This window comes from Rattus norvegicus, chromosome 7 (genome assembly GCF_036323735.1).
Source record: "Rattus norvegicus strain BN/NHsdMcwi chromosome 7, GRCr8, whole genome shotgun sequence".
NCBI lineage: Eukaryota > Metazoa > Chordata > Mammalia > Rodentia > Muridae > Rattus > Rattus norvegicus.
This window is the reverse complement of record NC_086025.1, coordinates 120,485,028-120,508,911: the sequence shown is the minus strand read 5'-3', so window position 1 is coordinate 120,508,911 and position 23,884 is coordinate 120,485,028. Positions and strand designations below refer to the sequence as shown.

The window sequence follows — 23,884 nt, the reverse complement described above, 5'->3', positions numbered from 1 at the left end:
CTAGGCCATGCAAGAACTGTGTTTTGGGCCAGTCTTCACACTATTTGGTATTACCAGGCAGATTTTTTTCCTTATGTGAAATGTTTACATGGGCAAGAAACCCCTAGGAGTGCACACATCAAGGGAGGAATGAGGAAGGAGTGTGGCCAGCACTTTAAGCTCAAGTGCTTTGGAGGTTGGAAGGACAGGTGCCAATCTACAAGCCACACCTAGCCTCACCTCTTCAGGACGTCCCTCAGCAGCACTGACTCTTCTTCAGAGGCTTCTGAAGCCAGAGAGCTCCCATTTTGTAATCAGGTGGGGAATCAAGGGTAGCGTCCAGAAGAGGCCTTTCTGCCTCACTGCCTGCACACTCAGAGACAGCCAGTCTGCATCCCTATAACATAGTAGGACAGGTTTTTCTGTCTCTGCTCTAGAATAAAAACACTGTAACCAAGACCTGGTTTTTGATGGGTTCCCACTGAGCTCCTAAAGGCTACAATCACTAGTGGCAACATTGTTTCTAGAAACATTGATTCCTGAACTTCCACAGAACAATGACAGAGCAGGTGCTGAAGCAGCAGCTAAACAGGGTAGGAGATGGGTGACAGGTTCTGGGATTCAGCAGGCCTTTAAGGAACTCTAGGAGTCCCAACATCTACTTGTTGACCTGTGGAACGCCCAGAGACTACACAGTGTTCAATGGTCTGTTTTCTTGCACTCAATGCTGTCTACTCTGCCTCCTCTCCTGGGCATGCTCCCCCACTTCTGGTACAGGCTAAGAGCTGTGACCTAGTGTATCCTCAGTGTAGTCTCTAGGAGAGGAAGCCCCAATGTCTAGTCAGGCCTTCATTTAAGGCCTGGATGAATGTAAAAGGCACCTACCTCTCCAAACTCAGCTTTCTTGTCTACAATGACATGATGACATTGCCAGTCACCTAACATCCTGACTACAACAGACAGGAACTTGGGAGAGATGGGCCGAGACTGGAGCATCAGGATGGCGTGGGGCCCAGGGTCAGGACTCCAGGGACTATATACAATGGTTTCTGCATTGAAGGTTGTATACTGTTGTATTGTGAGGACCCTAAGCCTAGTAGGAAGGCCTTGTCACGGCTCTCAGCCACCATAGATAAGGCCAGGGCTAAAGCCTGCCCCTGATCCCAGAATCCAAGCCCTAAGAAAGAGGAGTCCCACTACACCAGGGATTTTCCCTCAAGTGCCTGGGTGCTGGGAATCAGAGGTGTGGGGTGCTTAAGGTTCTCTGTCCATCTTGACACATCCTGCTCCTGTTACCTTGTCTGCTGCCACCACCACAGCCAAGTTTGTACTAAAGTCAACCCAGTTCACTATGGCAGCACGCATGGTTCTCTCTGAGGGTCACCACCCCATTCCACTATCAAGACACAATCTCCCCACCTTTGGAGAACTATAGTGCAGCCCTCAAGGTGAAGAGCATCATTAAAGGTGAGGGTTCTGAGGCTAGAACATGCCTAAGATCTCAATGATACCTGGGGAACATACAGGGTGAAAGGGGGCTACACCTATTCCAGAAGGCTCATTTGGACTCCCACATAAAAGGACTAGGTCTAGGTACATGGCTAACGTCATCATATTTGAATGTTCCCCCAGGGCTCCTTAGTCTTGCATTAGCCCCCAGGAAGGGGCAACAGAGAACTTTCCAGAAGAGCCAGATCTATACCTCGCTATCTTTCCAAATGATCCATTTAGGACCTTGGCAGCCACACCCAGTTGACCAGTCACCTCCTACCTCCACACTCATTCTGCCCCACAGACAGACTCTTCCGGACAGCATATCTTCCTGGGCAACAACCCTGTTCCTGGTGGGCAGGGCTCTCTGCCCAGACAAACACAGCTAAAGAGATGTGATATGGAGTTCTCTCCAAGCTGTCTAGCACCAACAGCTCTACAGGATGACAGAATATCTTTTTGCAGAGCTTCAAACCATTTACTGAAGCAATCTAGAGTGGTGAGTACCCAGTTCCATACCTAAGGGCAGGGGCCGTTCACATCTAAAGGTCTGACCTGGAGGTGAGAGTTCTTTGTGTTCAAACCCCAACGCTTTCACACTGAGGCAAAAGGGCACCGCAGTGGTTCTCTGCTTCTCTGTGTATACGAGGAAGATTCGTGTTTTTAGCCTCCCACAGGAGGTCCCTGTGGTGAAATATGTACGGTGACTGGTACCATCTGTTTACAGCAAGGAATGGCTTAAGATGTACGCACTTGCTGGAAACGGAGGATTCTGGTGAGGACAGGTAGGTCCTTAGGTATTGAGGTATTGTCAAAGTAGGGCCCGAGCATGGTGTCTGTGGCAGGCTGCTGCAATGATGTCACACAGGATGTTTCCTGATACAATACATGGGATTAGAGGTCAAGTGTGTTCCTGTGTCTCAAGACTGCAAAAAGCCCACAATGCCCTCCAGAAAATGCTGCAGCAATTGGGTGGACCATCTATAGCAGTCTTCCTCTCTGAACTGCTGGTACCTGTCAGCCAGCAATGCTGAAATGTCTTGCCAAGCCACACCTAGAGGCGACAAGGCAGTCCATTGGTCAAAGCCAGGCACTACCATGCTATACTGTGAGCTGGGGAGACACTGTGTTTTCTGAGCATGAAAAGCACTGAGGACTCTTAGCTTGCTGTGAGATGTGATGTGGAACATTCCACACGGTCCTCTGCAAATGGACGTTTTACGGTAAGAAAACAAAGGAAAGGAACAAATGAATGAAAATCTAGACTTCCTAGACTGTGGAGTCACCAAGGAAGAAGCTTTAGTAAGGTGACCTAGAAGCAAGGGCTTCCCAGAGTGCTGCTGAGGTACTTATGAGGCCCACGAGCCCCACCTCACACCACACACTCCCAGCTCAGTCGCCCTCCTCTCAAGGTCTTTGCCCCCAGTCCTGTCCATCATCAGAAAAAAGCAGCAGACTGCCCTCTTGATCCTCTCCACTGCTCCTCAAATCCTACCTCATCCGCCACAGGTGACAGCCACCACTTCTTCCAAGAGGTCCCCTACCTGCCCAATGATTGCTTTGACTGCTGCACTGGTTTTAAGTGAGAAGCACACTCAGACCCCACAGTCTCAGCTTGTACCCACTGGGTTAAAATTCACAGAAAGCTTCCCTCAAAGGTCCTAGACCTGGGGTTCTCAAATCTGTGGGTCAAGACCCCTTTGGAGATGAACGACTCTTTCATAAGAGTTACATATCAGATATCCTGCATATTAGACAGGTACACTGTGATTCATAACAGTAGCCAAATCACAGTTATGAGGTAGCAGCAAAAATAATTTTTCCACAGCATGAGCAACTGTATTAAAGGGCCGCAGCATTAGGAAGGTTGAGAACCAATGTCCTAGACAGAGGCTTCAGAATCCAAGACGACAGTGCACACTCCACAGAGAGTCACATGTACATACAAAGCAGGCAGAGAGCTAGGTAAGGACACGGCAGAGAGCAAGCCCAGCTTCCACAGTGAGTGTGGAGAGGGTGGCAGGTGAAAAGCATGGAAGACCTTGAGTCACATTCCCAGAGCGGTTGGATGCTGACAGGCACCCACAGGGTCCTTTACAAGAGCTCATGATTTTCAGTTTAATTCATGTTTGCTTAGTTACGACATGCCCTTCTTGTGGAAAGAGTAGAGAAGGCATGTCCAAGCTGGGTCCTCCCACCTGCACCCCTACTCTGCACAATGACCAGCCAGCCCTGAATTTGAGTCTGGAGCCCCTTTCCCACGTGCTCAAGGTCACCCGACACAGGCATATTGAGTGAAGTGACACTCATCTCCCAGAGTGTCCTGGCTACTTCTGGATTTGAAAGAAACCCATGGCCACCTGAGGAGAGGTTGGTGACTAAGAGCTGTGATGACTGCCCCTTAGGTGTCCTGGACCACTCTGAAGAATTTGAGGCTTTCAGAATGACTTTAAAAATAGCTTCCGCTCCATTCTGGAATATTAGGGAATAAAGGGAAGCAAAGGGAGTGTACCGCTGTGCTCAGGAAGAGCATGGCTTCAGAGCAAACTGTGGTCTCCTCAGAGACACTCCACCTCTCTGTGGGACAGCAGTTCCTATCTTGAAATAGGAAACATGCTGTAGGGGCTGAGCCAGCTGGCAAGGCAATTCCAAAGCTCGAGTGCACCAACTCAGTTGCTTTGGTGGTTTCCTTAGTCTAGGGAGCTCAGGACTCCAAGCCCTGGCCTTCAGAAATGTCTCCAAGTTCATCGTCTACAACAGCTCCGGGAGCCAAGCCCCCCATTCAGAATCAATCCCAGGGTCTGTAACCAAAGTTTCTACACACTTGGCTTCACGTGGAGTTTGACACTCAAAGTTGTCTCGCAATGATAGAGTCCTACACATCATGTCTCAGGTGTGTAGGTTTTCGTCCAGGCTAAGGTCTGCCTCACCCCAGGAAGGCTTTGCCCCGACCAAGCCCCACCCCCAAAAGCTTCACCCAGACCAAATCCTAGTCCTGCCGTGCCCCTCACAGATGGAGAAGATCTGTGGGAACCAGAGGAAGCTTCCTACTCATCTCTCCACACCAAGCCAGCAGCTCCTTCCCGGAAATGAGCCATAGAGGAAACGGGCAGAAACGACTATGCATCAGGCCACAGAGGACTCTGCCTGGCTCCTTCAGCTACTCTAGCATAGAAACTGAGAAACATAAATTAGCACCAATTAATGAAGCCATTTCACTTTATTTAGGACATGCCATCACATAGCAAAACGCTACAGGAGAGAAGTAATTTAAAAACTAGGGTAAGAGTATGTTTCTGGATGGAAGGCCGCTAGCACGTGGCCAAACAGCATTTTAATAGTACTTTGGGGTTGTTAGCATTTTATCTGATAAAAGGAAAAAAATGCAGAAAGGAGCCTCTGGAAACCTGCAGAGATTGCTCCAACCTCCCCTAAAATCACCCACCCAGGTTCAGGCTCCCGGATCTGAGTCTTCTCTAAACTGGCTCCTTTGGGTGTACAATAAAGTCCAATGCATGGCAGATACAAGACCAACCACCCGTTCCTTTTTGACTCAGTCTGGAGTCAAAGGACATTAATAGGGCTTTACGAATCTGTTCTCAGGTCAGCCATGCCAGGAAAAAAAATAATCCTTCCGTGGCTTTGCTGTCCAGTGGCTTTCGAAATGAATAAAGAAATTCGTGGACAAAACATAGGGCATGGGCCTTCCTAACCCTCAGAGGGGAGACAACTCTTGGGACAGAGCTGTCTCTGATGAGGCAGGGAGAGACCTCAACGGGCTCAACCACCCCTCCCACTTGAAGCTCAAGATCTAATATGTACGGCGGTTGAGTCCATTGGGTGGAATTAACAGGGTGTCCCAAAGCCCCTCCTCCCCAGCCTACATCTGCACAGCCTCTATTCTCTATGTTTCTTGAGAAATCCCTCTGAAGCTCACTACAAGCTTGGATCTGGGGCACAGGAACCAGGCATGCAGGCTGGGATGCTTGGAGGGTGAGCAGAGAAAATAAAGAAAAGTTAATAACTGTCCCTTATACACGCACGCGCGCGCGTACACACACACACACACACACACACACACACACACACACACACCCTCTGAAGAGAGAAAAAAGCCCTTGTAGGCTCCTTGATGAACTTAGTTCCCATCACCTCACCCCACTCCAACAGATGTTCTTGGACTTTTCCGGGCTCCTGGGGAAAGGTTAGAAGCACCTTCAACACCGTGTATCTACATTTCTGACAAGCAGCTAGCTCAGCCCCACCCATGACATCTCCCTGAGGCTAATGGAGGAGAGAGGCTCACCTGCCACCAGACACACACTGTGTCTCTAAGACGAGTCAACAGCAGGGTCAAGACGGTGGAATCAGCAGATCTTACCCTAGAAGCCGTCCCACCTTTAAACATCCTCTCTTCTCCACCTCAAAGCCTGTGCTGGTGTTAACCTGCCTGGAAGTAGGAGCTTCCTGAGGGCAGCAGATGTGGCTGTCCTCATATCTCTGGGTGCTGGGTCTGGTACAAAGGTAGAAAGAACAGAGGATGGGCAGAAGGACCTTGGGTTTATATGCAGCAGGCCGGGGCCAGACCACTGAGGGTTAAGACTCACTGTGCCCAGAACAGAAAATGTCCTTTAGCTCAGCCTAGCCACTTGAAAGATCCAACCATTAGGGAGTCCTGTGGCCACAGGGAGGAGGGGCCGAGCAGGGAAGGGCAGCTCCAGGCATCAGACACATCTCAGAATACATACAGGCTCAGGCTTCTCCTGAATTCCCACATCCGCGATATCATGAGAAAGCCCCTGGGTGGATTCTGCCATGTGACATTGTATACCATTGCCAAATAGGTAGCCAAAGGTAGAGAGGAACCATCTGAGAACTCTGTGACTCATATCCCAGTCTTGCAGGCACAGGGCTCACAATCTATCCAGCTACTGTCGGCCTTCCAGGCTGGCAGATCTCAGCAACAACCTTAGAGATCAGTATACGCCTAGGGCCTGGGACATCTGCCACACCCTCTGAAGCTCATGTTAAATGATCAAGGTGAAACACAGAAGAGGTGTTCACTGGGAAATGCCTCCGTTTTGTGGAGTGGTTGATGGGTACATTTCCATAGGGTAAACAGCTAAAGCCAAAAAGAAGCAGTTGTCAAGACAGCCTCCTGTTGGTCGAAAACAAGGAATGTCAGTACAGGGGAGCTTGTGACTGGATGCTGTGGCTTTGCAGTTTGGTTCTAAGGCTGCAGACATAGACTCAGTAGGCCCACATGAAACATCTCCAATCCTCTTAGGGAAAATCTCAACCCTGGAGGTCAGTCACCACCATCCATTCAAGCAGGGGAACCAGGACCGGAAGAGGGAAAGCAGGTATTTGCTTGAGGTGTGGTATGCACAAAGGACACACAAGTAGCAGCAGGAAGTGACAATGGAAGGCCCAGTCACAGAAGGCCCAGCGTCAAGAGCCCAAGAGTCTATCTCTACCGTCTCCTAACTGGCTCTCATTGCCCCCTCTTTGGGCTACCCATAGTTCCTTGGCTTACTGAGTGAGGGACAGATTAATGAATGATCCTTGAGGAATCTTTAAGAGCAGTCTAGCCTTTACCTCCCCTTGTTCTATCAACTTGTGATCTCCAGAGACTCATGAGGTTGGAGGCCCAGGTGACAGATTTTGTTTAACACACAGGCGATGAAGTAGGAAAAGCTGCAGATGTACAGTTGCCTCAGATGATCTGGAGGCTGCAGGTGACCACGAGTGAGTGAGTGAGTGAGAGAGAGAGAGAGAGAGAGAGAGAGAGAGAGAGAGAGAGAGAGAGAAGAGTAGTGCCAGCCACCACTTCTCAGTTCGTCATGGGGCACGTGAGACAGAGATGTGCAGTTCTAGAAGATAATCTGGGAGCTGCAGGTGGCCATGAATGTGTAAGCATGTTTTTAAGTGTGTGTGTGTTCACACAAGTGTACTTGTGTGTAGTGGTGGCCACCACACCAGAACACACATACATCCATTCTCCCATGGAGCACATGTAGCCATCCCACAGATAGCAGGAAACCAGAGAGGGCCATGTTGGCCTTTGAAAGGCAGAAACATGGAAATCTTGACGCAGGTGCCCACAGGACAAGAGCATATTGGTAGAGAGGAGTGAATGGATCTGAGTCCCTGCAGAGCACGTGAGGAAGCCTACACTTAACCAGGGCACAGTGACCAAGGCCTGGGGAAGGGGCAGGCTAGAACAGAACCAACCACACATGCTCTCCACCCCCAGAACATACAGTCTCAGGCCACAGCTTCCTGGACACTGAAGTAGCCGACCTGCTGAGAGCAGGGGCAGAATTCCCCACAGAGGAAAAGAAGGGCTCTAGGCACCCCCCGGAACACTCTGAAATCACACGTGGGAACTGGGCTGCCTCCGAGAGAGGCGAGCATAATTAAGCAAGTGGGTGGATGAGGAGAGGTTGATGGGCTCCTCTGTTGCTATGCTGGACCGGGGATGTTTGATTGCCTCTAAATGGCTTCATCACCATCAGCAGTACAGTTCCATGTGTGATAGATACAAAAAAATGAAGACTCGGAGAGGATGTTGCAAGCAACCTTCAAAACATGCTGGTCCCAGCTCTGAGAAACAGCAGCTGAGGGAACGTGTGGAGACACCTTCCCTGTAGCAGAAAGTGATTCCAACAGCAAAGGCAGCCAGGAGGAGGCCTTGCAGCAGCTTTAAAGCCCACACAGGCTTTCTGGATAGGGGAAAGTCCTACTGGGCCCGAGCAGAGGGACATCCTTTGACCTCACAGCTCTGAAGTGTTCTTCATCTCACCCTTTCCAGAAGCCCAAAGTCTCAAGCCCACAAGCTGGGAGATGGCAGTTCATTCCTGTCCACTGGGGACCCACAGGCAAGAAGCTCATGAGCATCCAGTTCAGTCTCCAAGGGACAAGTGGCTAGGGACAGCTTTGGTCATCACAACTGGGAAGAGGGCTATGGCGGTGGAGATGGGGGATGCTGCTCACACCCTACAGTGGAAGGAGAGGTCTAAGTGCATACGATGCCCGTGAGAAACTGACCCAGAGTGAGAACAGAGCACAAAAAGTCCTTGGAGCTAGCAAGGATATGCTGGTTGCCAGAGCTAAGCAAAAGAAGAAGGAAGCCACCAGAGCATCGAGCCTTTTATTCTGGCACCTGGAGAGGCTTCCCTCTGTCCCCCAGGCACACTTTTTCTCAAAAGTGAGCATAGGTCAGAAATACCACAGTTCACCTTCTTTTCAATAAGCCTGTCAGAATCACGGGTCTTCAGGGATCTGACAGGTTAGTTTCTTTTCAGAAGGCAATGGCTCTCTGCTCCATCCAACTGCTCCCTCTGTCCTCCTTGTGGTCCTAGTCCTGAGGTCCCATTGCTGTGCTTCGGCACCTCCCTGGGCTTGTGGCTAAGCTCCTGGCCCTGCAGACACACCCACTTATCAACTGTTTCATCTGATCCTTTCAGTCCTTACCAAGTCCTAGAAAGATAACAGCTAATCGCTTCCCTCTAGCTTACTGCCTGTGGTGAGGGAGAATTGTCTATCATTGCAAAAATAGACAGAAGGCAGACAAGTATCCACAGTGTTCCAGAGAAATATTGTTGTGAGGCTGACCCCAAGCACAAAGTGTGAAAGAGTTGTCTGGAGTGGCTGGGCAGCAGAGTAGGACATGGTCTCAAGTAACTAACACCCAAGGCTTTTTATGACTGGGAACACCTGTTGGGGAGCTGTAGCCCTCTAGGGAGTTGGCTGACAGGGATATCTAAGAAGAAACACAATCAGGCAGACCAAGACTGCCCTCCCCCCAATCCCTGCATCCCATCAGCAAACAGATTCAGGCTCCAGGAGGCTACTGGGAGAGATGCAGTGGAAGTCTCTCTGTTTCTATCTCTCTGTCTCTCTGTCTCTCTTTTTCTCTCTGTGTGTCTGTTCTGTTGTCTGTCTGTCTGTCTTCTACAGCATGAAAGACAAATGCAAGCACCTTCTTACAGTCTACCTGGAAGGCTGGCTTCTTGATACTTTGGGACTTTTCTTGGCAATGGATAGAGAGCAATCAAAGCCTTGCACACGCTAGGCACACACTCTACCACTGCTGTGCCTCCCTAGCCGTCTTCCCCTTTTTATTCTGAGTAGGATACCACTAACTTGTCTGGGCTGACCTTGAACTTGGAATGAGATTCTCCTGTCTCAACAGGAGGACAGGCTGAGCATTCTGTGTTTTGTTTCATTTACTCATTCAGCGAGCATCGCCCGTGTTTCAGGGCCATGATCAGCCTGGTTCTTCATTCCGGGTAACCTATTCCTTGTGACAATCTTCTTGACATCAGGGACCCTGAGGGCTGCATTGCCCCATCTGCTTGTCATAGCCCTCCCTGTCTCTTACTTTGCAAACAATGCCCAAACAAGCAGGCAGGATGTAAGGGGCCACTGATTAACTCCCAACATGGATGGAGCAGAATCTTTGTGCCCAGTGCAAGGTGGATGTGGAGGGGAGATGGCCCAAGGACCCTAAAGAATGCCATGTTTGACACAGATTGCCTCTCCCTACTCTCTTCAGTCCTTCCTTTGTGTAAACTATCTGTCTTCCCACTATGATGTCAGCTCTAGGACAGCAGTCATCTTGTCCATTTCTCTACTCCACAGCCTGGCACCGGGCTGAAGCTCCCCCAACACATATCTAAGGTACATAACAGAGGCTCCATCTCCAGCTTCACGAATTCCTGTGAAGCCGGAGAGGTGAGCCCAGGGTCAGCTCTTTGCAAAGGGGAGACCAACCACAGAGTGACAAGGGAGTCCTGCCATTCACCATCCTCCAGGACAGAGTCTGAGAAGTTGAGGCTTGGCTTCCCAGATCAGAGGGCTAGATTCCAAAGGAGCCCCACTTAGTGGCAAGGGGGAGTGTCCTCTTTTCCCCTGCCAGCCATTTGAAGAAGTGAACATCAGAAAGCACCCAGCATGTATGTTTTGAATATCCAGTCTATCAAGTCTTGTATACGTTCACCATGCTCTCCTCAGTGACAGAGAGGTCCAGAACAGTCACCCAGAGCCTCTGTTAATGCTGGGAATGTCTCTGGATAGCTCAGCTCCAGGACAGTGCACACCGGCTGCCTCTTCACTTGGAGCACCCTTGAGCAGAAGCATCTGAAGGGAGGAGGGGTCAGTAACATTCAGTGTGTGCCAGTGACCTCCATAGAAACCCCCACCTTACAGAAATCTCTGGGGCAGCTCAGAGGTACTGGTCAATGCAAGTAGCCCTTTGGAAAGGAATGAGAAGCCTCAGCCGGTCCTGTTCCTGCCCCTCACAGGCCTTAAGCCAGTGGCTGGTGACACGTAGAAGCAGCTGAAAACCCTCATCTGCCAGGCTTAGATTCTAGACAAGGTACTGCCTGTCCACTCTTTCCCTGATTGAGGGGGTTGGGCATCACTGTAGCCCTGGGTGACAGGTGGCAATCTGCAGAGGTCATTAACTCCAGCACACCACGTTTTAATGCAAAAATGAGCCCTTCTAAAGAGGCAGCTGCCGAGCTATATAAAGAAATGGGGATTTTAATGTTTTGCTTTTTTTCTCTCTTCTACTGCGGCATTGTCATAACATTCCCTCATAATTATGCCCATAAAGTCACCTGAAAGTACTTCACGCCACAAAAGTTGCTCTACATATTCTAGACCCTGTGTGTAGAGGCAGGTCCAGAGCTGGGAATTCAGCAGGGAAGAGCCTAGTCGAGCTCTTTTCTGGTACCAACTGCCTGTGGCTTCAAGGGGGTCTGGATAGCTCACAGCTAATGGGAGCAAGAAGCCAGCCCTGTGTAGAACTGTAAAGTGGGCAATAGACTTCGATAAAAATGGCCCCGCAGAGAGGTTAGGGGAAGGGCAGGGTTAATATAGATCCTCTGCCCCAGCTCTGAAAGGGGACAAAGGATAGTCAAGTCCAAGTTGTTCCCTGCAGGTTTCTAAACAGAAGACCCTCAGAGGATGCAAAATGTCTCTGTCTCCTTGTACCAGGGGCTCTGAGTACAGCTAGGAAAAGCAGCTTATCGTTACATTGTGTGGCAGAAAGAAACAATGTACTTCATGCTCCATATTCATCAAATAAAAACTTAGGGCATAGGAGGCAGGGAGAGAAGGGGAGTAGTGCTTCCAGAAAGGCATCACTTTGTGAAGCCTCTGGTATTTTCAATTTTACCTCCTTGAGACCTTCAGAAATCATATTTGATCAGCAGGAGTACAGCACATCGCCGTCCGCACTAAGTATGCCACAAATTGTATTTGTAAAGGAAATGCGTGTTGGGGACCATCAAAGTGCCTACGCTCGGTTAGTATTCTAATGGATTAAAAACAATTCAAAACTTGTTTGTAATTTCTTCCATTCCCAGCTGCGGACATGAGATTTAACCGAACGGCACAATTCAATTTTAACAGGATTTATTTGAAGAAAGAAAACTCTATGTGAAAGAGGCAGCTCCACTGCCTCGCCTCCACTGGACTCCCCAGTGCTCTAAAAATGAGGCCGTCCTTGGGGCATTTACATGCCAAGAGCGTTTGTCCACCACGCGGCTTTGAAGAGGGAACTTGCCATCTATGCTAAAGCCCAGACTCCTCCACTTGTGAATTAAACACCACTTGCAAGAACCAAAGTCAAGACTCGGGGGTCACAAAGCTCATCTTTTTTTCCCCTCTACGTTTTCTTGCTGCTATAATCCCCCACATGATGCAAGCCAGTGTGGAACGACGAACTCTTTGGTGCTACAGCACACAGCACACCAGCCCCAGGTCCTACCTCATTCAACAAGGGCATCTGGCCAGCTGACCTCCCTTCTCCACACACTGGAGCAATTCAAATGCATGGCTCCCTCTAAGCTGGTCTCAGGAGTTTCCCAGAATAAAGCAGGTCCCCTATTCTTACCTCAAGCACCATCGAACTTTACCCACAGACCTTGACAAGCAGCTGGGTGCTTGTTTATGAAGCGGACTTTGCAAGTAACATTTAGCACACACGAAATAGAGCGCCGATTTTAAAGGCAGCCTCACAGCAACCCCCCCCCCCTTGTTTCCCCTTTTCCTGGCAATTCTTCCCCAATCCCTGAAAATGACAAGGCTGCATCACCATAGCAACCAGCCTAATTGGTGGACTGCAGGTCTTTCACTAGCCAGAGGGTGGAGCCCACCTCCTTAATATGACTCTCAAGCACATAGCAAAGAAGAACATCCAATGGGCAAGAGTGTTGAATCCCCCCAACAGAAACCAGGCCAGGAAATAATCCAGTTTCCTCCACTTAGCGCCAGGAAGTGAGCTCCATGTGTGTTACAGAGAAACTACGCACCATAGGGCAGCATTATTGAGCCCTAAAAGATGGACGCTGGCTTCCTAAGTGTATCTGCTCCATAGCAGAAAGACACTCAGGGCAATAAAAGTCCTTACTGAAACATCTTGCACACAATGCTAACTATCCTTCATCCCAGATGTGTTGAAAGAAAGGCTGGAAATCACAGGATAACTATCTAATTATCATTTTCTATGCGTTATCAATTCTAAGGGAGGAGAAAAAAGAGAAATATTCTTTTCTCTAGAATTTTAATTCCCAGCTATAAATTATGATGATGTTATTTTGTATTTTAGGGAAATGCTTTAATTTCTCCAATTGCATTTCTGGTGTAATGGGGTGTGTCTGGAAAACGTTAGCTTATTGTCAATTATTCCATTACGTGGTGGGGATGGAAACAGCTATCAAAATGTGGCTGTTCAGAGCTTCATTATTAAAGACTTCTGCTTTTCTGGATAAGACATTCTAACCAACTGCCCTTGTAGCAGAGAACCAACTGGCAGGATGGTAGGACTGTCGTCTTCTCTGACTATACGAGAATCCTTCCCTATAGTCAGATCAAGGGGCAAGCCACCAGGATGGACTGAGGCCTTACTGGGAAACAAAGAACAGAAGCTATGCAAGCTGGGAGTGGACACAAGGCCCAGCTTGGTTGCACCCCGAAGAGCAGAGTGTTGAGGTCAAGGGCTGGGCTGTCATGCAGTTAGTAGCAGTGGGCGGCTGTCCTTTTTCCACTTGCAGAATTGCCTCTATTAACCCAGTCTATAGCTCTGGGCTCTTGGGCTGACCCAAGGACAGTATTACAGGACTGTCTGTGCCTAGGAAAAACAGCTAGCTCCGGTTTCAGCGCCCCTTGCCCCTCCCCCATTGCTGAAGGTGCCACTCCTGGGACAGCACAAGGAAGTGAATTCCATCCTGACCTCACCAGTCCATCTCTGGAGTTTACCCATCTTTAACTCTTCTTGTCTCATTAAGGAATCTAGATTCAGAGATACGGGGGAAGACCCTGAAAGAAGCCAGCAGGCTGCAGAAGGCTAAACAGTGAGCACTCTCCTGTGGCTCAGGCTACCATTCGCCTTTCCCTATCCTAGGGCAGCAAGGTTAGAGAACTGTCAGCAGCCAGTCCCTTGCTTGATGAACCCCAGTGGAAGGTGCCCCAGCAACACAGGGATATGCAGACTGGGCAATTCCTCCGGGCACACTAGCATGTCCCTTAAGATGCCTAGATGATGCTGAGGGTTGAGCTATCCCCATTCAGAGTCGTCCCAAGACTCCGATGACAAATTTGGCCTTGACTTGAGTCTCAAGATCTCTGCAATCTCATTTCAGAGCTGGGATTGGGAGCTAGGAGGCCCCAGGCTCTAGTGATGGCCAGGGAGAAGAGGAGGAGTGAGAAGAATCACTTGGCAAAGGCCTTTTATTTTAATTTTGTAAAGAATCCATATTTTGCCATCACTTCCCTTGCCTGTGGCATTTTTTCATGACAGGTGTTCACAGGCACTAGTTTTTCTTCCCGCAGAGACGGGAAGGCAGACAGAGTAACCAGGCAAGCACCCATCTCTTATAAAGCCTATACCCAGGACTCTAACCAGCCTATATCCACCCCACCAGCTACCAACAATCAGCAGACACCAGTCAGGACGATGCCTACCGGCCCTACAGTAGCCCCAAGACTGTACCCAGGACTCAGATTATCATTTCCCAGATGAGACCTACTGCCACCCATCGTCCCGCTCCCAGCTCAAGCCCAGCTCCAGCCACCCCGTGCCAGGCACTGACCAGCCCGCACCTCCTTTCCAGCCCTTGCCAGACCCACTGGGTCGTCAGTTCATTCCTCTGAACCACCCTTGCAGCGATAGTGGGCCCTCCCCTCCAGTGGCATCCGTCCCCTTACTTCTCCTTTTACAGAAAGCATCTGGCGAGCCCGCTTCCTATCAAGGCAGAAGCTCCTCCACGCGTCGGAGGAACCCAAGCGGCACTCCTGCCCGAGGAGTCCCGCTCAGGCTCGGTTACTGCGTCCCCATAAGTCCCCGGAGGGAGTGTCGCCGGCGGGAAGCTCCGCTCGGTCGCTAGCCTGGGCCGGAGCGACGACCGCAGGGCAGCCGGCACCGCCGTGTAGGGACTCGCCGTGCTGGCCTGGGCCTGATGCTGGCCCTGCTGGCTAGTCCGCGGAAGCTCGCCGGGGCTGCTGCGCCCGGCCGCGGAGTGCCTGGAACCCGGAGCCGCCTGCACCAAGCCCTCCCGGGCCAGCGGAACAGCGGCCAAGACCCGGGACCGCGCGCCACGCGCTCGCAACTCCGCACCGACGCGGGGCGCCCCGCCGGGGCTGGGGCTAGGGCGGCTCGGAGGACCCGAGGCCCTTGTGGGGCCCGAGTGTACGGTACTCACTGCAGTAGGCGATGAGCAGGCTGGCCAGGATCATGAATGCCCAAAAAGTTGAGGACATGCTGGGCAGGGCGGTCGCATCTTGCCGGCTGCTGGTCCTGGGCGATGGCGCCATTGAAGCCGCGGTGCCCGCGCGGGGGGCAGCAGCGCGTCTCAGCAGCCGGCCCTGCCCGCGCCCCCGCGCCGGCCTCCACGTGCGGGCCTCGCGCGTGCCATCCTCCTCCTCGTCCTCCTCCTTGTCCCCGTCCTCCTCCTCCTCCGCTGCCGCCGCCGCGCCCGGGCCCCGGCCCACTGCGCCCCGCGCCGCCCGCCCCGCGCCGCGCCCGCGCCGCCCGCGCCCGTGCTCGCCCGCCCGGGGACGCCAGCCCGCGGCTCTGGGCGTCGCTGCGCGCCCCGGCTCGGCGCGCCCCGTCACCAGTACGAGGGGCGCGCCTGGAGCGCGTGCCCGGCGTGGCGGGGCCTCGCACTGGCCCGGGACCGGCGAGGGAGCGGAGCAGAGGGGACGCCGCGCCCCAGCCGAGCCTCTGGATGGCGACAGAGACAGCCCAGCATCCTGGTATCCTGGGCTCTAGGCGCGCAGGACCCTCAGGGCCATCGGGACTTGGGACCCCCAGTCTTCCACCGAAGGCCTGTGACACTGGGGTCCCAGACCTTGTTTGGTATCTATCCAAAGTGAACTGAAAGTTTATTCAAAGCAAATAATGCTTTCAGCCTGTTGGAACCCATATGTGCCCAGCACCAGGGCTCCAGAGCGTGCCTTGTTGCTCTGAGCCCACCAGGGAGCATCTGAATGCACCTGACCCGCCCTGTCTCTAGAACTTGCCATCCTGTGGACTCTATGTCTACCTGAGAAGACATTCCTGATATACTCGTCTCCTGAGTGTGCTTCAGCCTCCACCCAGACCATGGTCTGTGGTTCCTCGCTCTCCTTATCCGTTTTCCAGAGTGTGTGCAGGGCAAAGTCCCTGGTCTGATTTTCTGAGGTGGGTAGTAGCAGTGACTACCACTCTGATGCCTACTGTTAGAAAACAGGTTTACACCAGTGAACCAACAGAATCCGGTTCCTCCCCCACTTTCCCTTGTAAGTTCCTTGCACTCCAGCAAGAAACTCCCAAAGCTGGGTGTGTCCCCAGTTGGCCCTGTAAGTACATGGCCATGAAGTTCACTCTCCTTACCTTTCTGTGCACCAGTAAACATGCTAATAGAAGACCTAATTTGGGTGTTCACTGGTGTTTGTACTGCGTGGGAAAGGGTGGTACACCCACACAAGATCTCATTAGAAACAGAGACAAATTACTCGGTGGATACCAGCAGGAGTCTTTCACCTTGCACCCTGGTCCAGTATGGCATTTAAAGGGACTATGTTGTACAGAAAGTTGCTGACGGGCTGTAGAAGGGCAAGTACCCAGATTATACACATATGCAGACACATATGCATTCCACATGCACACCAAGATCACACAGGCATGCACACACTCATACCTCATAGCTGAACAAAGATAGTCCACACACACTCCACATGCATACATTCATGCCACAAGCCTGTCTTCACATGACTAACCCACATGTATGCACATTCATGCATGTATATCACCTGGCTACATGCACACACTCCCCTACATATGTCCATGCACAAGGCACTGACATTCATATGCATGCTACATGATCACACATACATCCACATATGTGCACACATATACACACATGCAGATGCATAAATATAATATACAGCATACATGCGCACTCACATATACAAAATATATACATGCACAAATGTATACCATATGACCACACTCCACACACATGTACATGCACACATATGCATAGGCACACAGACATGTCGCATGGCCACACCCAGGTGAATTCACAGGCACATATATGCACATGTAATATACGGCATGTGCACATGCACACATGCATAGAATGTATGAGTACTCCCTCTCAGAAGCATATACAAACTCAAGACAATGCTAGTGAAGCTGAGACCAGCTTTACACTGCCTAGCCCCTGGTGATGTTCTCTCTGTAGTATGAACATGTGGACCAAGGAGGTTTCCCCCTAATTTCTAATTTCTAATTCCTGTTTAATTAAGATCCAGGCTTTCTGGGTACCATCCTCTCCAGAATAGCTTCTCCAAGCTCACTTTCCTGCAGGAAGGACAGTCTGCAGAAACCACACATCCTGATATTGTCAGGTGGGCAGGGGGTAGCACCTCTTGTCTTGAGTATTCCAGACGGACATCTCTGCTCCCCAACCCAGGAACGGGGGTCCATCAGCTGGGTTCTACAAGTTGACCATAACCGTCTCAAACTGCCATCATATGCCTTTCTTTGATCAAAGCCTTTTAACCTGTAAAAGGAACAACTCTCTAAACCATGCATAGTCCACGTCATCCCGTCTTTCCTGAAATCCTGCTCAGAGACAGGCATTCCTTCACACAGAATGCATTTGTTGGGTATCTACTAGATGTCGGGCACGCGGGGCAGATTATTCTCTCTCCGAGACGCTTGGGTTTGAGAAATAGCAAGAAAAATGCAATCACATCCATGGGACGGGCATCACAGTGAGAAAGAGTCAAGGGGCTGGTGGAACCTTTGAGGGCTTTTTAAAAAGACTTGCTTATTTTTATTTATGAGTGTGTATGGGGGTGCTTGTATGTGTGTAGTTTGTGTTCTGTGTTCATGCTGGAGAAGTCAGAAGAGAGCATCAGGGACCCCCGGAACGGGGATCACAGGTAATCGTGAGCCACCATGTGAGTATTGGAACCCAACCCTCTGGAAGAGCAAGAGTTCTTAACCACTGAGCCATCTCTCAGTCCCTCTGTTGGGATGTTCAACCCATTGTGAGGAGTGCGCTGGGAGAGCTTCCATGAAACGTGTCAAGACAGATTTTGGTGCCATTCTTATGCATCTCTCTCTCTCTCTCTCTCTCTCTCTCTCTCTCTCTCTCTCTCACACACACACACACACACACACACACACACACACACACACACACACACGCACGCACCTCTGAAAGAAAAACTTCACAAACAGCACTTGCCCATTTACTTGGTGGTACTTTCTGTTCTGCCCTAATTTGTTTCTTAAAATACTGGTTGGTTGCCCACCCAACAACGTTGTTCCAGTAATAGTCTTTGTTTGAAAAGTCTTTTTTTACAGGACAAGTGTAAATCTTCTTTGAATAGTGGAAGGGTAGGTCGAACCTCCTCTATCCCCAAAAGAAGTGATGGTGACAGTAGTTAGGGCTAGGGCACAACTGAGGTGCACAACCTGTTCTATTTTGCCTTGAGATTCTTGTGGCTGTGGTATTGGGAAAAGTTTAAGGTATTAGAGAGAGGTTCGTGTCAAGTGTTGAAGAGTCCCTCAGACAGGAATGTTAAGGGACCTTGAGTCTCAGGATCCAGAATGGTGAGACGACTCTGAGAATTCACAAGACATAGATACCAAAGAAGCCCAGTCCCCCACTTCAGGCAGTGTGCTGTCAGGAGTTGTGGAAAGGATAAAAGAGATTAAAAAGCTACAAATGGAGCCTCCCGAATGTGGATAGCACCCTTGACCTAAAGATCAGCATGCAGCCAAGTGCCTGGCCCAGCATGTTCCAGCCAGGTCCCGTTTCAGAGCCTGGTAAGAAAGACCGGATGGAACTGAAGACAGGGTGATGAGCAGAGCACTGAGTTCTGTTGCTAGGAGACAGGCTCAGTTCTAGATCCCAACATGTGCTACCAATTGACAATTTTTGTTGTTATTATTGACAGGCTGCCTTTGATCACCAGCCAGAATTTGCAGGACTTCAACATGTACAGGCTGTGTACGTTTACTAGAGAATTACACCCTTACCTTAACACTAAGCCCAAAAGACAAGCAGTGGTGACTGTTTAACCAGAGGAGAGCCTGTCCACAGTCAAAGCTCCAAGGGAACTGGTCAGGGCAGGACCATCCAGCCTGGCGGCTCCTTACAACAGTCACAGAGTGTAACAGATATGGTAGTCTCCTAAAAAGGGATGATGTGCAGAGAGCTTGCCCAGGATACGCACTCTGCATCCAAGAGGAAAATCATGGTTAAGAGAACTAACTGCTCTTCTAGAGGTCTTGAGTTCAATTCCCAGCAACCACATAGTGGCTCGCAACCATCTTGTAATAAAGTCTGATGCCCTCTTCTGGGTGTGTCTCAAAACAGCTACAGTGTACCCATATACATAAAATAAGTAATTCTTTTAAAAAAATCTCAGTACATCAAGGTATGCTGTCAATACTGCCCACTGTACTTGGTTGTATCCCAACTGTGCTTGGTTGAGCCACAGGCTGCTCTTCTGGCGGTAGCAACATCCTGTGTTCTACACAGACCTCCTTATCTCTACACGCCCCTGCCATGTATATTTACAGAGAACTCCTCTATCCACCAGGACAGGATCTTGAGGAAAGGCTGGGCAATTGATTCAGAAGGTGAGCAGATCCAAGGGGGAGAGTCTACTTCCTCTCCTAACTGTGAGCTTGGAACGAGCTCAACAGTTTTGCCAGGATTTAGCCAGGACTGAAATGTCCTGTATGAACATAATAGCTACAAAGGCTATGTATTTGGTCTTCATGTTTGTTGGGACTGTTCCTGGCTGTCTGCAAGGGGCTGACCTCAAACAAGGATGGATCGCTTTGTAATGAACCAAGACAAGGACACAACACAGAGGACAGGTACCAGCAGGCAGAAAACACAAGGGAGGTAGCCTGCAGGAGACCACAAACCTCCTGAGGTCTCTGAGCCATCAGGTTCTTGCACCTAAACTGCCCTTTTAGGAGACACCAGTGCAGATAAGCCATCTCTTTAAACAGTGTTAGTGTTACCATTTGTGTAGGCATCAGGTCTAATGTGGGTGGTAGAGTTTTTATATCCCATTCTGTTTGAAGCTACTTTCCCAGGACTCCCCAGGCCTTCACCCCTTGGAGTTGATGGTGCTTAGGAGAAAGGAGTTGGTGGAATTTCTCAAGGATTTTGAGCAGGAGGGCGGCAGCTGGGGTTAGAACCCATGCCTTCTGGCTTCTGAAAATGTTCTGATACCCTGTGTTCCTTGGTCTCTTGTTCCTAGAGTGGGTTCACTTTAAAATACTGCCACCTGGAGAGGGACCGGAGGACACGCCCCTCACTTCTCCCACCCGGAGCTCCTACATTCTGTGTCTTATTCCTATCTTCCTATCTTACCCTTCTGTAGACGTCCTCTGATCTTCTTTTGTACAGGGTAAACGCTATTTCAGGGTGTCTTCATTTCTTTCTAGCACCATGCTGTGGCACTGCTTCAGTGGCAATCCAAAGTCCCATCACATGTAAACACCACCATCTCAATGACAAGCGTTTATTTTTGGACAGTTAGGCTATTTCTCATGCCTTTCTTGTCTGAATACTTCAGGAACGAACACGATTATGCTAGATGCTTTCAGATAGCCGTGGCTATTTTTAGATAGGGATTATAGAACCAGAAGCATTAGGTCAGAGTAAGGATAAGTCTTTAGACCTGACGGTCCCAAACAGTATAAACAGGAATGCTCACGTTCTTACCACTATGCCTGAGAACATCCACTGCACGCCAGCTCCCCATGAGCTAGTGGACAGGAGTCCAGGGGACATCATTACAGGTGGCAAATGGTTTCCATGGTGGTTCTCATTTGCATTTATTTGATGTAAGAAGGGTTAACCATTATTATGAGCACATTAACATCTGGGGTAATCATCTATTTATATCCCTTTCTAAGTGGCTCTTGGGGTGTTTGTCTTTTTACCATGGACTGGAAGAAACTCTTTCAATCTCTAAAATTAATATTCTCAAGTCGAGTGGCATTTTAAAAATAGACATCAGTGTAAATAAGTCATGAGCAGCACCGGTGACATCTTGTCTGTTAAGGTCATTGTCTCTGTGGGCCTTGTTATGTGCCAGTGTTCCCTATTGGAGATGTTAATACACTGTTTGTGGGAGCGTGGGTAGAGAATCCTATCTGTTGTAGCTCCTGGTGTTTGTAACAGCAGAGATGTTTGAAATCATCCAAAGAGAAAGAATCAAGAACCAACAGAGAGAGTGAGGCAGACACACAGACACACACAGACACAGACACAGACCACACACACACACACACACACACACACACACACACACAGACGAGAGAGAGAGAGAGAGAGAGAGAGAGAGAGAGAGAGAGAGAGAGAGAGTTGAGAACTGTGATGGTTGAGAAAGAGATTGAAAGAGAGACTAAGAGAGCCATTGAAGCCATTGAAGGAGAGGTGAGAGACAAAGAGCGGAGAGAGGTCTGAGGATTGGTTGACATTGTGGTCAGGCTGCAAGTTCAGAGCACACAGGGCAGGCTGAGAATGGGTAGGCAACTACTGAAGAGACAGCTCCAGTCTGATGTCATTTTTCCAGCAGACTTCCCTCCTCTCTGGGTGACCTCAGCTTTTCTCTCAGGGGCCCTTACCTGATTGGATACCCCCCATTATGAAGTATAATTTGCTTTACTCAGAGATGTCTGACTTGAATATTGATCTCATCTTTAAAAGGCCTTCCCAGCAACAGCCAGACTGGTGTTTGACCCAAGAGCAGAGCACCAAGAGACCCAGTTCTTCCTCCCAGCCCAAAGCTCCTAGAAATAAGACTCAGACTCAAAATATATATTGGTGATATAGTATACTGGCTGGTTTTGTGTGTTAACTTGACACAAGTTGGAGTTATCACAGAGAAAGGAACCTCAGTTGAGGAAATGCTTCCACGAGACCCATCTGTAAGGCATTTTTTTCAATTAGTGATCAAGGAGGGAGGGACCAGCCCACTATGGGTGGTGCCATTCCTGTGCTGGTGGTCTTGGGTTCTATAAGAAAGCAAGTTGAACAAGCCAGGGGGAAGCAAGCCAGTAAGAAACATCCCTCCATGGCCTCTGCATCAGCTCCTACTTCCTGACCTGCTTGAGTTCCAGTCCTGACTTCCTTTGGTGATGAGCAGCAATGTGGAAGTGTAAGCTGAGTGAACCCTTTCCTCCCCAACTTGCTTCTTAGTCATGATGTCTGTGCAGGAATAGAAATCCTGGCTAAGACATATAGCTAGGCTCTTCTTTGACTAAAAGCATAACTTAAGATAAACCATTCATTCATTTATTTATTTATTTATTTATTTATTTATTTATTTATTTATTTTGGTTCTTTTTTTCGGAGCTGGGGACCGAACCCAGGGCCTTGCGCTTCCTAGGCAAGCGCAGTACCACTGAGCTAAATCCCCGACCCCAAACCATTTATTTTAATTAACATTTTGCCACATTGCTGGTTACCTGTGCTCAGGTACCATGCCTCTGTCTCCTCACATATCCCCAGGCTGATCTTCTATTACTTGGCTCTATCCCAGAATTCTTTCTGCCTCCCGGAAGTCCCTCCTTCTATTCTATCCTTTCCTATAGGTCATGGGTTATTTAATTGACAGGTAATTCATCCATACAATACACAAGATATTCTCTACACCATGACCAGGCCAAATTGGCGCCACTAGCTATGGAACACACCTCATGTTTGGTATACTCTGTGTTAGGTTATGGTGTGTGGCATGTTTTCCCATCTCATGGCCGGTGGCCGTGACAGGCCTACAGCTGCTTTATGGACCGCAGTTGGACGACACCATTGAACATTCACACCGGTGTGTGGGTAATGAATTTCTTTCCACTTGCTGCACCTTGAGCTACACAGTCAGTGCTGTTGATCACTCTCCTTCCTCGGTGTAATCTCTACTGTCAGCTTAACTGCATTTGGAATCCCCCAAAAGACACACCCAATGAGTCTGTGAAGGTGTTTCCAGAGAGGTGTAACTAAAGGGGGAATGCCTACCCTGAGTGTGGACCGCACCATCCTGTGACTGGAGCCCAGAACTATCTAAAAGGTGGAAGACGGAAGGCAGCTGAACACCAGCATCTTCTCCGTCTGTTTCCCTAGTAAAATGCAGTGCACCTATCCTCTGAGGCTGCCTCGGGCTTCTGCTGCCTCAGGCTTCCACTGCCCGGACCGGAGCCAGGCTTCTCACCATGCTCTCCTCATCACTGTATGCTGTATGATGCTCAAAATAAGCACAGTGTCAGACCTAGAGAGCAGCTCATTTTCTGCTCTTCCAGAGAACCCGAGCTCAGTTTCCAAGCACATTGAAAACCTCACAACCACCTGCAGTTACAGGGGATCCAACGCCCTCTTCTGGCCTCTGTGAGCACTGCACAACACATCATGCACAGACATATACACATAAGTAAAAATAAAATATTTTTTAAAATCAGCTTAAATACATTATAAATATGCATTAAATTCTCAAAGAATAAATATAAATGTATTGAATAACAACAAAGTCCTGGTTTTCAGTCTTTCTTCTCGTATTTACACTTTACTTAAGATATCTGTGACTAGTCAAAGTTAATGCAATTTCCAGGTGTGTTTTCTTCCTGAACTTATAAAATTTCAGATGTCATCTTTCAGTTTATGATACATTTAGAGTTGTTATTCGTGATGTTGTTGATCTTCGATACACTTAACTTTTTCGATATAGCTTTTTAACTGATCCACTATGACTTGTTTGAAATATAATTGTACCTTTATAGCAAAGCCCAGCTGTTAACATTAAGATATGAGTGTTTCTAGATTCTGCTCTGTTCTATTGACCTGTTTTATTCAGGTTGCCATGGTCCGCATAGTTTCAAATATCA

At 49.4% G+C, this 23,884-nt stretch overlaps 1 protein-coding gene across 2 annotated transcripts in view; it reads right to left on the bottom strand.

The window, feature by feature from the left end:
* The window catches only part of Tafa5 (TAFA chemokine like family member 5), a 221,274-nt gene extending 205,809 nt beyond the window's left edge, over positions 1 to 15,465 (bottom strand). Inside the window, exon 1 of one of the 2 annotated variants that reach the window (XM_039079768.2) lies at positions 15,183 to 15,465. In XM_039079768.2, coding sequence (XP_038935696.1) covers positions 15,183 to 15,294 — 112 coding nt within the window. In that variant the 5' untranslated portion in view covers positions 15,295 to 15,465. The remainder of the gene's footprint in view (positions 1 to 15,182) is intronic. The other variant, NM_001191991.1, reaches the window with a different exon arrangement.
* Between the last annotated feature and the right edge of the window lie 8,419 nt (positions 15,466 to 23,884).